The sequence below is a fragment of the Notamacropus eugenii genome, chromosome 3 (assembly GCF_028372415.1).
Source record: "Notamacropus eugenii isolate mMacEug1 chromosome 3, mMacEug1.pri_v2, whole genome shotgun sequence".
NCBI lineage: Eukaryota > Metazoa > Chordata > Mammalia > Diprotodontia > Macropodidae > Notamacropus > Notamacropus eugenii.
The window spans coordinates 14,166,639-14,181,081 of record NC_092874.1 but is presented as its reverse complement, the minus strand read 5'-3'; the positions used below and the strand labels follow the sequence as shown (position 1 = coordinate 14,181,081).

Sequence of the window (14,443 nt, the reverse complement as noted above, 5' to 3'; positions counted from 1 at the left end):
TGGAAAAAAGGTCGTTAGGTTTTCCTCCCAGTCACTCCTCCCTTACAGCATTCACCACTTAATCGGTGGGAGTGAATAAGCAGGACCAAGTGTGCTAATCGGAGAACTCCACCAGTTGTACCTTCTCTGGCTTCCCAAAAGCGTTTTCAATGGTGCCAATATTTTTAAACCAGTAATGGAAATCTAACTAAAAAAAATTAAAAAGGCATCACTGATGAAGGCAGAGCAATTCCAACTCCTCAGTACCTATTAGCAAAGGGTGGGGAATGATTTTCTACAGGTAGAACTAAATGACAGAACTTATCTTAGAATGTGTGGTACCAAGGGCAAAAAAAGTCAGCATCCACTCAGATGAAACCCCGCCCCCCCAGAAGGCAAGGCTGACTTTATGTGTTGGTCCTCCAGCAGAAATTCTTTAGGCTGGGTATAGAAAATCGATCTTAGTGGGGGGGGGGGGGGGGGGGGCTGAGAGCTAATAGAAGGGTAGGGATTTAGCAAAGGATCTGGGATGGGGGGAGTATAGGGCAAAGCTCATTTTTGATTAGGCAGTGTCCAGAGACCATGGTCTTAGCTCTACAAGGGACATGGGAGGTCATCTATTTCAACCTCCTCATTTTACAGATGGGGAAACTGAGGCCTGGGGAGGTCAAAGGATTTGACAAGATTACACAGGTAATCAGTAGCTGGGCTCAGACTTGAACCTAGGTCCATTGGTCCTACATTGAATAGATAGGATGGTTGACTTCAAGTATGGGAAAAAAAAGTTAGCCTTGTCCTGCTTGGTACCAGAGGGCAAAATAATGAGATTTCAAAAAGGCAAACTTAGGATTGATGTCAGGAAGAATTTCTAATCATGGGAACTGTTCAAGGATGGACTGAGCTGCCTTGGAAGATGGTGACTTCTCTCTCATTAGAAGTCTATAGCCCCTTATCAGGTACGGCGATATGTTATGGTGGGAGATTCCTTTTGGGGGACCAGCTGGACCAGATGGTTGTTGGTAAAACCTGGAATAAGCTTAGAACTTAAGTTCTTGACCACAAGAGTAATCATACATGGATTATGTCTAGAGTAATAATTACTTTCTACATTTCAAGTGGGGGGATGATGATGCTCTCAATCTGATTTTGCAAAATGAATTACAAAACTGCGTAAGTAAATCTTAGTTTATGGAAAACTATCCAGCCAAGCAATGTATAGGCATTTATTAAAAGCTAACTATGTTTCAGGCACTGCAGATGGTGTTGGACTCCAACACAGAAGACAACATGCATAGAGACAGGGATAAATAAAATCCAGACAAAACAGAGAGAAGGTAACTTTGGGGATGGGGAGGGAGATGCTGAGAGTCTAGGGGCAGAGGAGGAGGAAAAAAGGCCTCCTAGAGAAGGTGGGACCTGAAGTGAGTCCTGAAGAAAGCCCAGCATCGCCAGAGGCAGAGATTGGGAGAAAGTGTATTCCCGGCATGGATGATGATGATGGGCAACCATGTATTAGGGAAGTCAAGGAGGCCATGATGTCTACACCAGAGAGTGCATGGAGGGAGAGCAAATTGTGAAAAGGTGGAAGAGGAAGGAAGGGTCAGATTAGGGACTGGCCCAAGGTCACGCAGACAGTAAATGGCAAAGCTCTGGTCCCAGATTCCAAATTTCCTCCCCGCCCCCTACTGCCCTCTTGACCTCCCTGTCTTATGGGGTCTTTTACAGCTTCCTCTCATTCCACTAACCATTCTCACTGGAGCCTCTGAAGAAGAGAAAATGGGACTAGACACAAGACTAGGCTTTGGCAGCTGAGATGGTGAGGCCTGGGCTACCATGTTTGCACTCTACTGGTCACTAGGTCAATTCAGCTGGTCCCATTTAACATAGTGTTTGTTGCTTGGTCATTTTTCAGTTGTGTCTGAGTCTTCCTACTGGAGCAGTTAGCCATTTCCTTCTCCAGCTCATTTTACAAATGAGAAAAATGAGGCAAATAGGGTGAAGTGACTAGCTCAGGGTCACACAGCTAGAAAGGGTCTGAGGCTGGATTTGATCTCTGAAGATCATCAGCCATTCTGACTAGAGGCCCAGCACTCTGTGTGCTGTGGTGTCTCCTAGCTGCCCCATTTAGTACAGTTAAGATGATAAAATGCTGTGACCTCATTAGGTGAAAGGTAATCTATTCTTTCTCATCTCTTTAAATAGCTGTAGGATGACCAGAAAAACCTGGAAAGGTGAGTTGGTTGTACATCCTATCCCTCAAGCCTCCTGAGCCTTGGGACCAGAACAAGCTTAATAACTATCCTGGTCAACTGTGGAGCAGGAAGTTTCCAGGAAATAGTGGTTTTTGAGTCTTCCCTCAGGCAGAGGTCTGTTCTGCAGTGGGTCTGGAATTCTTAGGCCTGGTCTAGAGGAGATTCCTTGAGGGATGGTTTGTGGGAGGAACTGCTTAATAAATACTTTTCATGCACCCATCCACCCATCCATCCATCCATCCATCCATCCATCCATCCATCCATCCATCCCTAAACTAAACTCTTCAGCCTACAGCAGACACCTTAAGGAGTTACCATCAGGAAATGATCAGACACCCAATGCAGCCCTAGACTACATCTCTGGATACAGCAGAGCAGCCTACACATTCACCTGATTGATTATTACAGGAACCTTCGCTGGACACTCTTTCCTACCTGAAAAGTCATCTGAGAGAGGAAGGTGAGCTTGTCCTTCTCAAACAGTGCCTGACTGGTATTAAGGAAAACAGAGTAGGTGATGCTTTCCATCAAGTTGGAGATGCGCTCCTGGGTATCCTCTGCCTTTCCCGACTGCCTGATGGCTTTATGGAAGAGGGTGTTGAAAGCCTGTGGATAGGTGAAGGTTCTCTTAGGAAGTTCTCTGCAATGGCAAGCGCATGGCATTCAGGTTGGGGAATCAGGGTATTTTATGGTGACAAAAGACACGCAGGCAGGAGGAGAGAATTCTTGGTTCTTAGCCATTTAGGTTCTAGCATACATCTCTCCTCTGTAATGCTTGTCAAGTCTGGGCTATGCCTGCATTGATTTCCTTCCCTTGAAAATGGGGCCAATAATGAATATGGGACTTTGTTTTGCTTGGCTCTACTCATTTGTTTTCTAATTACTGTAGAGGAAGATGAAAGGGAGGGAAAATAAATTCTTGTTAATTGAAAAGAAAGTAAAAAAAAACAGGCCAGTGCTGTCTCAGGGGTACCCCAAATCTCAGGCACTGAATGGTGGGGGAAGGGGAAGAACCCCTGTCATCGGGCTGGTTGGTGGCTCTAGCTGTTGGTGCTAGAAAAGACTTCCTCAAACTGTGAACCACAAATGTCACCCACCTTCTCCCTGTCCATCTCCCTCTGTCTCTTTGTCTCTGTCTTTGTCTCTGTCTCTAGCTCTCTCCCTCTCCTCTGTCTCACCCCTAATTTTTCTGTGACTTTTCCCACCTTGAGGAGAGTACAATCTGATTCAATCCAATAAACGTTTATTAAATCAGACTACAGGCTTCTTCATGAGACCAGGAGCCCTTCCACTTTTGTCTCTGTTGCCCATACTCAGCACAGTGCTTGGCACGTTTAGGTGTTTACTAAATACTTGCTGGTTCTGGACTATCTGTATGTGAAACAGCATGCTAAGGACTGGAAGACTGAAAACCAGTCAAACAAGCCCACAGCCTTCTCTGCCCCTTCCACTTTGGGAATTCAGCACATGCACAGAGGAGTAAATCCCAAGTATACAGAAAAATTAATACAAAGTCAAACCTCTGTTTTGGCGGAGGCAAAAACGTCCTCTTTTGTCGTCCCTCGAGTGCAATTAGCTGACTTGTTTTGTGGAAAATTAGAAACGTAAAATGGTAATGAGCCTTCTGAGCACAAGTGGGGAAGGGGCTGGGCTAGGGTAGGGGCAGAGGAGCTGTTTCCATACCTCACAGGGCCTCTGCTGATGGCAGTCTCTGCTTTGTAAGAGCAAGCCCCGGGCTTCCAGAGGGAAGCAGGCTAACATGCCATCTTTTACAAGGGCACTGGCAAACATGACCTCACCTTCAAAGAGAACTGGTAGAGAGGGCTGATTTTCCGGAGGTCGCTGACCACAAAGTACAAAAGGGCTGCTCTGCTGGCCACCGGCCTGTAACAATCCCTGGCTTCGTTAATTTGGGCTTCATTCTCTTTGCCTTCGGCCACCTGTATGGGGGGGATACATTTAGAAAACAAATCAGCTCATTCTTGGTGCCTCCTGTTATGACCTGAATGAGGAGGTGACATATTTAAAATGAGAGATCAGGACGGACATAAAATATGGACTGTGGACCGAGCCAGATGCTGGAGTGTCTCAGAGACAGATGCATTCATACGCTCCAACATGCACTGTTATTTTGTTGTTTGAACAGAGTAGGGAGAGAGAATGGAGGGTAGGTCTGGCTGTTAGAAATGGTGAGGGCAAGGTGGCACAGAGCAAAGAACCAAGGTCCTAGGGTCAGAGGACCAGGGCTCAAATGTGAACTGGGATCAGCCATTTATACTCCAGAGTCCTGGTTTCCTCATCTGTAAAAACGAAGGGGGTTGGATTAAGAACTGACTTTAGAAAATAACAAAAATAATGGGTATTAGCTCATTTTATCCTTACAACAACCCATGGTAGGTGGGTGCTATTATTATCCCCATTTTACAGTTGAGGAAACTGAGGCAAATAGCACTCAAATCACTTGTCCAGGATCACACAGCTTAGTAAAGGTCTCAGGTCTTCCTGACTCTAGGGTCAACACCCTATTGCTAAACCATGAGGCCGTCCAGTAGGGCCATGAATTATCTTACATGTTCTGACTGTTCATGTTGTTGAGCAGAGTTGTGGCAGACTTATAAAGATGCACAAGGTGAATGGTCATGGAGGGATGGCAGTCTCCGTCACTAGAGGGAAGGCCCATGCTGGGAAGAGCATATCCATTGTGGGTATTAAGTTATGGAAAGAAAACAAGCTTGATGTTACTGTGGTTGTTTGCGATTTTGCAGGGAGAGGGGAGAGGTCGATTAAAGGGGCCTTTGACTTGGCCAGCCTCAGCTTAGAAACACTTCCTTGGACCCAGGAATGCCTATTAAAATGCTGCTGGGTCAATTCCATGCCAACAACTTTATTGGCCAGCAAGGTATTCTAGTCCAACCAAGGTCAACAGTAAATACACCCAATAACCACACTAGACTAAAAAGAGAGAGAGAAAAAAAAAGCTTTTCTATCAGTCCTGACTATCTTCTGTGGTTCATCGGAAAGTCCCAGAGAATTGTATTTAGATTATGCCTCTGGGTTAGCCTCTGGGCATATTCAGAGCTTCCATAAAAGAAAAGCTAGCTCATTCATTTCTATTTGAGTAATTGAACATTTGCTTCTTTTCTGCAGGACTAGATTTTGATCAAAGACATCATATTTTTCCAAGCCCTTCCCCTCCTCTGCCTGGAGTCTTTTCTGAGATCTGCCTAATCCTGGGGGTCCTGAGAGGGGACACAGTGATACATAATAGAGAGGGATGTCTGGAACCTCCCAGAGGCAGGACAATGGAACAGAATAACTGAGGGGTGGGGAACATGGGAGCTGTCCTCCCCAATTTGGAGGCTTGTCACTTGCAAGAGGGATTAGCCTTGTTCTTCTTGGTCCCAGAGGGCAGCAGAACCAGGAGCCCTACGAAGATGCAGATTTAGGCTTTTATGTTAGGAAAAGTCTCTAACAATCAGAGCCGTCTTGCAGAGGAATGAGCTGCCTCAGGGGCCGATGGGCGCCCCTCCCCAGAGCAGTCTGGTTGTGACTCCAGAGGGATGTTGTAAGGGGAGACGTTGGGGTAGACTCCGTGGCCACTGAGCCAATATTTAAAATATTGATTTCAAAGCTAGGATTTTACTTTCTGTACTACCCTGAGCCTTCCCGTGGAGACAGAGAAATGTGTCCATGGGGCCTCCTGGTCTCCAGTTTCAGGGTTGGGATTCTTAAAAATTCAGTATGTTTGAAAATTTTGTATTTGACCTGCAAAAACATGGCGGCAGCTGGGCACTCAGGAACCCCTGCTGTGGGCTGGGGAGGCTGTGGGTTAGGGCTGGTGTCCTCAGAACCAGTAGCCTGTGTATGTTTCCCTTGATAAGTCCTCCTGTCCCTGCAGATCTTTGCTTCTCTTCCCCAACTCCCAGAAAGCTCAGGACACATTCTCCTGAGCAATGGGCTGTCACAGAAAGACTGGATAAAATCTTGGAGCTGGGCGGGACCTCAGGGGCCTCTGACTGGTGCCAAGCAGGAGCCCACCCTCCATCGTGATAGCCCAAAGGGACCCAAGAAAACCTCTGATCTCACCCAATTACTCTACAGATGAGGGAGCTGAGGGACATAGCCAAGGTTTACAGGCAGTAAATGTCAGAAGTGGGCTTTGAATCCTCCCCTCTCTTTGTGTTTCTCTGTCTCTATCTCTCTCTCTTTAGAAACTAAAGCTCAGAGGGGTGTGGGTATACACATACACACAAACATAGGTGTGTGTTATTGGAATTTGATACTCAAGATAAGAATGCAGATTTTCTCATTTTGAGTATTGAATTCAAGCCTACATGTGAATACATGTGTGTATACATATGCATACACCTACATACTAATATATACATGTGTATGTATATATGCACACATAGGTACTATTTAAATTCGCTACTCAAGATAAGAACACCAATTAGAACATTATAAAATGTGGTAATTCTTGAAATCTCTCTAAATATATATATATGTATGGTGTTGATACACATATGGTGACACGTGTATATACATATTCATACATGTATCTATACACTTATATTGATAGAGACTAGACCTGTGATTTCTTCAGTGTCAGGAGAGGCTGAGAAAACCCCCTCCACCAATACAAGTCAGTGATTTGTATGTGATGAAAGCTGTGAGGACCTGTGTTCAAATCTCACTTCTGATGCTCCCCTCTCTGAACCTTAGTTTCCTCCATGTGGAATAGAGGGGCTGGACTCGGTAGCCCCTGGCCCCTGCAGCCCTGGTCCGTCCACATCGACTCTCCTCTGGGCGCCTACCTTGAGCTCTATCTCTGCCGCGGTTGACTTGGTGGTTTCCAGCTTCTCCACCAGCTCGGTGTTGTCCAGGAAGTTTCCCTCCGCTGTGGACAGATGGAGGAGGAGATCATCTTCCAGGTGCTTCAGCTCAATCTTGAAGTTATTCTGCTGCTTTGTCAGAAGTGACTAACAAAAGTTCAGAAAGAAGAAAGGGGAGAAAAAAAAGGCGGCTCTCTGTTATTCTCCCTGGATAGGCAAGCAGGTCAACTGGCATTTGAGTCAATCAAATGACTGGATTGGGTCATTTATATTACCTTGGACCAGTTACCTGTCTGGGCCATGGTCACCATGCTCGATGGCCTCTAAGGCCCTGTCCATTTCCCAGTTTGTGATCTTAGGGTCTCTGAGGTTCCTCTGGGCTACAAGTTTGTGACTACCTACTTTACAACTCTGCTTGGCCCACACTGGCCAAGTATTCATGGTTGGTCAATGCTTTCTGGCCTTCAAAATCCAGACAGAGACCTGCCCCATCCTTGAGGTCAGTTATCAGAGTTACCCAGAATCATCCTTCCTCCCTCTGGACAGCTCCCTCCCTTATGCTCCCCAGGTTCCTCAATAAAGTCAGCGGTCCCCAGTGTCTAAACTGGCCCCATGTCCCTACTTAGAGTGGGAACTCCAGGAGTGCAGCTCCTCCATGTCCTCACTCCTGGCACATGCGAGCCATGGGGGAAAGGGATGGCAGCTGTGATCTTCTTGGGTAGGGAACTTCTTCCTAAAAAGGAGGCAGGCACCCTCCCATCCTGGAGAGCTGCCTAGGCTGAGAGGTTAAGTGATTTGTCCTGGGTCACATGGAAGAGTTGAACCCGGTCTTCCTGGCTCTCAAACCTGTTTGTTCCCCATCTCTAGGCCATGCTGACTTTCTTACCTTGAGTTTTTCTAGGTCAGGCCTTTCCATGCTGACCACATCTGCCAACAGCTGGGCCTCCAGTCCATCCTCAGTGACAGTGAAGTTGAGCAGGGTGGTCTGAGCCTGGAGCTCAGGTTTGTAATGAGGATTGGCCAGTTTGGTGTGCAGGATGAGCCGGAAGCTTGGGTGGAACTCACATTCTCTGTCTCCGAGCCTGATGAACCTGGGGGATGGGTGGGCATGGACACAGAGACTCAGAGGAAGCGCACACCTGGTCATCACCCTTAACCTTCGGCCCCACCATGGCTTGCAATCAGATACCCAAGAAGGCTTCACAGTCCCCATAAGACAGAACTCTCCCCTACTACTCCTAACCGCCAAGGGCATGAGTCCTCAAGGTGGCACCACAGTGGATAGAGTACTGGCCTGGAGACAGGAAGCCCAGAGTTCAAATCCTGCCTCATGTCCTTACTATCTGTGTGACCCTGGGCAAGCCACTTAACTTCCATTGCCTCAGTTTCCTCTTCTGTAAAATGGGAGTGTTGTGGATTTGGCCTCTAAGGTCCATTTGAGCTCTAATTTATGAACCTGGTTGGCATGTCAGCTCCTTTGAGACAAATTGTTTCACATATGTCTTTGTGTCCCCAGGGCCCAGGACAGTTCCCAACACATGGCGAGTGCTTAAGAAATGTTTGTTGATTGACTTAGTGAGTATGGCAAATTTTTTATCTTAGAAATCAAGATGCACACTCAAAATTTTCCCCAGCTCCCATTTTTGGGGTAGCTTGGCAAAAGATCTATGCTTCCTCTAGTATCCAAGGAGGGGAGATTTTGCGCATTGTATTTGAGAAAGGTTGTTGACAGGTTACAGTGTCCAAAGGAGGCAGTGAGGCCAGAAAAGGGCCACGAGTCCTAGTCAGGTGAGGATTATGTGAAGGAACTGGGGGCATTTATCCTAAAGAACTGAAGACTCATGGGAGACATGATAGTTGTCTTCAATTGTCTGAAAGGGAATCAGGTCAAAGGGAGACAGATTCATCCTTTCCCAAAGGGCAGGACCAGGAGCAATGGGCAGAACTGCCAGAGGTTAGACTTGGTGTCAAAACAACCACAAGACCATCTCAAAACAGAATGGGCTTCTTCCTGAAGAGGTAAGGAGCTCTCCGTCACTAGAAGTATTCAAGTAAAGACTGAATGACCAGCTGTTGGGTAGGCTGTACAGAGCTCTTTTTTCTGGTGTGGGCTGGACTAGACCTAGGTCAATGAGGCCCCTTTCACCTTTGAGATTCTCTGAATGAGTCCTCAAGCCCCAGATGAAGTGTAACTAGGAGGAACCAGAGAGGAAGAAGAATTCTCTCTTTCACCTTCAGAGATACACAGTAGCCTCCCTCCTGAAACCCAGCCTGTGCAAGAGGAGGTAGAAAGGGCAGTGTGTCCTGCGAGGGGTCAGATAGTACCAAGGGCCCAATGCTACGTGAATGGAAGAAGGGGGAGGTCTGGCTATGAATTGCCATTTTAAGTCTTGCTCTGAAACACATTTCATAGTTTTGTGATTTTTTAAAAAATTTCCTGGGGATAATCAATTATCTTCAATTGGTATGTTTATGGTCTATGAAAGACAAAAAATGCCTAATGACTCAGTGGGTTTTATCATTGCTGCTAGGTTAATTTTTTGTTAATTGCCAAGCCGGGAGAATTAAACTGACCAAGAACGCTCTCTTGTGATTCGAAAGATTTATGCAACAACTGTGTTAAGCAGAGGGGTGGGAAAGGCCGAACAGAATCACCGTGCGTCCCTGTGAAAGACATCTATCCTAAGGGTACGACGTTGAGGATGGAGGGGACAGCCAAGGGGCTCCGAGGCCGGACAAAGTCAAGGGAGAGACAGGTAGGAAAGTGACTGGTCTGGCACATTCTTGAGGAGGAGAGACGCCTCTCAGGCTGTCAGGGGATGGATAGCAAACTATTTTTATCATCTCTAGGACAAATACGGTGGTGGGTTAGTTTGTTAGATCATGTAGTTAAGGAGATCAAAGTCACACATTCTCTACCCAGACTTTAGATCTGGAAGAGAATGTAGAGAGATTCCCTGGGAAAAGCACTTCATCTGGAGTCAGAAACCTGGGTTCAAATCCCAGCTCTACCATTTATTATAAGTATGCCGTTGGGTCAATTATTTCCCTCCTTTTATGTTTTTTGTAAAATGAGAGGCAAGAGGATCAATGACCTCTGAGGGTCCTTTCTAGCTCAAAATCTATGGCCCTGGTCTAGTCTTTGGATTGATTAGGAGGCACAGGCCCCGGAAGATAGAGATCTGGCTAAAGTCACACCTCTGGTTGGTGGTTGAGGTGGGATTAGTGCTAAAGGCTCCTGACTCTTGGTCCCACTGTCTTTCCACAATCCCAGGATACCAGTGACCTTGGGTGCTGTTTCCTAACCATGAGTCCATCACTTCTGACTTTTATTAGCCTCCCAGTTGGTCCTAAGGGGGACCACACGAGAGCGCCTGGATGATTTAGCCCTAAGCTTTCTCCATTTCTGGAAAAACAACTCAGAATACACATGCTATTGAGGGCAGGACCATTAGCCCTAAAGTATGCACATACATTGTGGACATAATGCCTTGCACATCATAGGAGCCAAGTGTTTATCAACATTGAATTGAACTGAATGAGTGCCATGCTTCTTTAGAAGGATCATACATAACACCAGCCTTTACACAGAATCATAGAATCAGAGGAGGTAGAAGAAACCTCAGTGACTAAGTTGGTCTAATCAGTACCTGCGACAAGTCAGTAGCATTGACTAAGTAACATGCGTGTGCCAGGCCCTGTGACAGGCCTGAACCATGGTCATGTGGCCTCTGCCTGAAGACAGTGCAGGGAACCCTCAGCTTCACCCATCTGAGGATGGCTCTCTTCATGACCTCCCTGTTCTTTCCACAAAGCCACAATCTACCTCATGGCAATGTCCACCCACAGTGACTCCCAGGACTGCCTTCTGTGGTCAAGCAAAATGAAACAGATCTCTCCTCACACGCCTGCCCTACTGATCCCCTGAGATGCCTAGCACTTCACCCTTGGGTCTTCTATTTTCCAGGTTATACCCCCCTGATTCCCTCCACCAATCTCCCAAGAATGGAAGTGGAGGGTCTTCACCATCCTGGCTGTGCCAGCTTGGCCCAGCCATTCCTAAAATGACACTGCCGAGGGAAAAGAATCCTTTGAAGCCAGGGACTCAGGCAGAGCCTGACCCTGACAACACAGAGTGTTTAAAGCACAGGTCTGCCTATTGACTCTACTGGCTCCAGATTGCCCAGGACAAAGTTCCTACTCCAGCATCTGGCATTTAAAGTCAAATGCATACCTGACCCCATCCCATTCCAAGGGACTTTCCTGCTGCTCCATCTCCTGTATCTGTGTAGAAGCAGTTTCTCAGGCCTGGAATTCATCCCTCCCTCTCCTCCAGCTCTGCTGAGGGGCTGCCTCCTCCAGGAAGTCTTTCCTGATGCCCAAGAAAGTGAGCCTCTAAGGGTGGGATGGTTTTATTTTCTTCCATAATCAAACTCGTACATCCTCCAAGTAGCTCCTTCCTTGTGGGGATGTTCAATCCTTCACTCCTTCTCTCCATCTATTTTTGTGTGCACCCACATTTTCCTAGAAGGGCTGCCAGAACAAAGCTCACTTCTCCAGGTAGGCCTTTGGTTCCACGTTTAGCCAGAAGAGAAGACTCTATTTTTACTTATTAGCACGTTTGAAGGGTTGTCCTGTTTGGCCTCAGGGCAGAACAAGAAGCAAGGGATGAAAGGTGTAAAGGCAGATGTAGACAACACCAGGGATCTCAAAGCATCTATGCTGAGCTCGCCTTACTCTGGACAGAAGTCCTCCCTACAACCTCCCCAGTGGTCGTTAGGCTTTGGAGTAAAGACGTTCAGCAAGGGCAGACACTCCACTCAGACAATCCACTTGGATGCCTGTGAAGTTTGCCCTGACATCCTGCCTCACTTTCCTTTTTTGCACTCCAGCTGCTTCTCTTAGACCCGCTCTCCTGTGCTTGCAGAAGGAGCTCTCAAACACTCGAGGATGGCTCTTGGGACCCTCGTCAGTCTTCTCTGATTCTTTCAGTCATCTCATATGGCAGTATACTGGGGCCCTTCCCCATCCTGGCTGCCCCTAATTTTTCTGGTTCATCCCCAGAACAGAATGCTAGACTCTCACTGGAATCAGACCAGAACCAAGAACACCAGAAGTGTCACCTCCCTGCTCTTGGACACCAGGTTTCTCTTAGCAAAGCCCAGGATTCCATAGGTTTCTTGGCAGCCACATCATGCTGCAGGCTTGTTGTAAGGAAAAAAAACCTTCCCATCAATAAAAAATGATCCCAGCAGGGAATGGCTTGTCTTGGACAGGTAGCTGGCTCTGAATGTTAGCTGTTTTCAAGAAGAGGCTATAGAATGATGACTTTCCAACCTCCTCATTTTTTACAGAAGAGGAAACTGAGGCCCAGAAGGTTAAAGTAACTTGCCCTTCTACTCTCTGGGTCTCAACTTCCCCTTCTGTAGAAAATAGCCCTCATGCATCTCTCCAGTAATCAGAGAAGAGGAAAGAGCCTCTCTGAAGCTAGAGAGTGTGGGATTCAATGACTATAGCGGAGAAGGATTTGGACTTTAAGGCAGGAAGACATGGGTTCGAGTCCCATCACAGACACCAGCTAGCTGTGAGGCCCTGGGCAAGTCACTTGATCTTTGGAGACTAAGTTTCTTCATCAGTAGAATGAGGAAGTTGGGCCTGGTGGTCTCTAGGGTGTCTTTTATTGCTAAATCCGATGATCCAAAGCCAGTGAAACTCAGCAGGGGAGGGCAGTGTGGTACAGTGAAGACGTGAGTTTGAATCCTGTCTCAGACACTTCCTATCTAATCCTGGGCAAGCCGCAACCTCAGTTTCCACAGGTCTAAAAAGAATACCAGATGACCTTTATACAACTGCCTGATGGAAAACACGGTGCAGACAATCTGCCAATGCTTTTCAGCGTATTTCTATAAAGGCAAAAAGGCAGGAGGGGGCTTCCTAGAAAATTCAATAAAATCCACCCACTGGGGCAGGGGTGGAGGGTGCGGCCTCCCCTCCCAAACACACATGCTCTCACATGCAAAACTCATGCAAGAAACTTTTCAATGGGCTTCTAAAAGCCTCACGGCCAACCCTGCTGCTCCAAATTAAAGGGGTTTCGATTGGACTAGTGACCTCCAGCCGCTAGGGAGGGAGGGCAACAGAATGGATGTGGACGAGGGAAACAGAGGCGAAGAGTGGTTACTTAGCAACCTCAGCAGGAGGGGCCTTGGTCAAGCCCAACTCAGGAAGAAAGGATATGGCAAAAAACTACCCAGCAGTGGGGTACTCAGGGGCAAGGAGCAAAGTTCTGAATAGAAACGAGCCCACTGTCTTGCTGTTCCAAACAGGTAAGAACTAACGTGTTCCTCCTCGGGGCAGAAAGGCTCCTCCAATAGAATAAGGGGAACACACACACACACACACACACACACACACACACACACACACACACACATACACACACACACACACACAAATCTGTGTTTGCCAGGTGTTTTCGTATAGAAAACAAAGTCGAAACTTAAAAAAAAAAACAAATGAACATCTCAGTTGATCATTTTCTTTTCAGGTTAGAGATATTCAGTAACAAAATGATGACAAAACCGCCAGTTCTGCCATTTTGTGCATTATGGAGAAGCCCTTCCCCTCCAAACAACCCTATGAGAGTCTAATTACAATTATTCTCTTTTTACAGATGAGGAAGCAATTTGCCAAGTTAGATTTGGAACTGGGATCTGAAATCAAATCTTCCTACTCTCAGGTCAGTGCTCTTGGGTTAGAGACTCATAGGATTCTCAGCTCACATCATATTTAGTGGACATGTGGGTGTGGGTGTTTTACTTTGTCATGGGCTTTAATTCCCCACAAAATAGTTAAAAACAATATAATAAAATGCTATCAGAAACAGAAGATGGAGTGGAAACAGGTAGATGGAGCAGATACTTAGTGGCTGTGTGGAAAGTCACTTAACCTCTTTGTGCTTCTGTTTTCTCATCTTTAAAATGGGGACAATAATAAGACCTACCTCCCAGGTTGTTGTGAGGCAAAGGAAGATGGTGTGTCATGTGTGAGGTGAACAGTAAGAAGGCAGGAATGGCTGGAAGAAAAATAAGGACCGATAAGGCCAGAAAGGTATGTTGGGGTCAGGTTACAAAAACCTTTAAATGCCAAACCAAGAAGTCCACATTTGCAGTTCACTGAACAGAGGACAAGACATGGTCACCCATGTGCTTTCGGAAAACCACTCTGGTGACTGTGGAGAGACCAACCAGGAGGCCATGGCGACAGTCCAAGCAAGATGCAATAAGGTCCCAGGGTCGAAACTGTTGGGAGTGGAGCAAAGGGGACCCTTGGGAGTGGGGTAGAGTTAGAAATGACATTGAAATGGGATACTACCAAGGT

General features: G+C 46.7%; 1 protein-coding gene across 10 annotated transcripts in view; it reads right to left on the bottom strand.

Annotated features, from left to right (window-relative positions):
* DNAH11 (dynein axonemal heavy chain 11) overlaps positions 1 to 14,443 on the bottom strand; it is a 302,015-nt gene that overhangs the window by 33,201 nt on the left and 254,371 nt on the right. For 7 of the 10 annotated variants that reach the window (XR_011976511.1, XM_072650882.1, XM_072650883.1 and 4 more), the window contains 5 exons: positions 14,067 to 14,138; positions 7,950 to 8,154; positions 7,046 to 7,210; positions 4,031 to 4,171; positions 2,667 to 2,837 (listed from right to left, as the gene is read on the bottom strand). Coding sequence is in view for 9 of the 10 variants with exons in the window: in XM_072650882.1 (XP_072506983.1) it covers positions 2,667 to 2,837; positions 4,031 to 4,171; positions 7,046 to 7,210; positions 7,950 to 8,154; positions 14,067 to 14,138 (754 nt within the window). In the remaining variant the exon portion in view is untranslated. Of the gene's footprint in view, positions 1 to 2,666; positions 2,872 to 4,030; positions 4,172 to 7,045; positions 7,211 to 7,949; positions 8,155 to 14,066; positions 14,139 to 14,443 lie in introns of those variants that run through there. The other 3 variants (XM_072650884.1, XM_072650885.1, XM_072650890.1) reach the window with 2 other exon arrangements.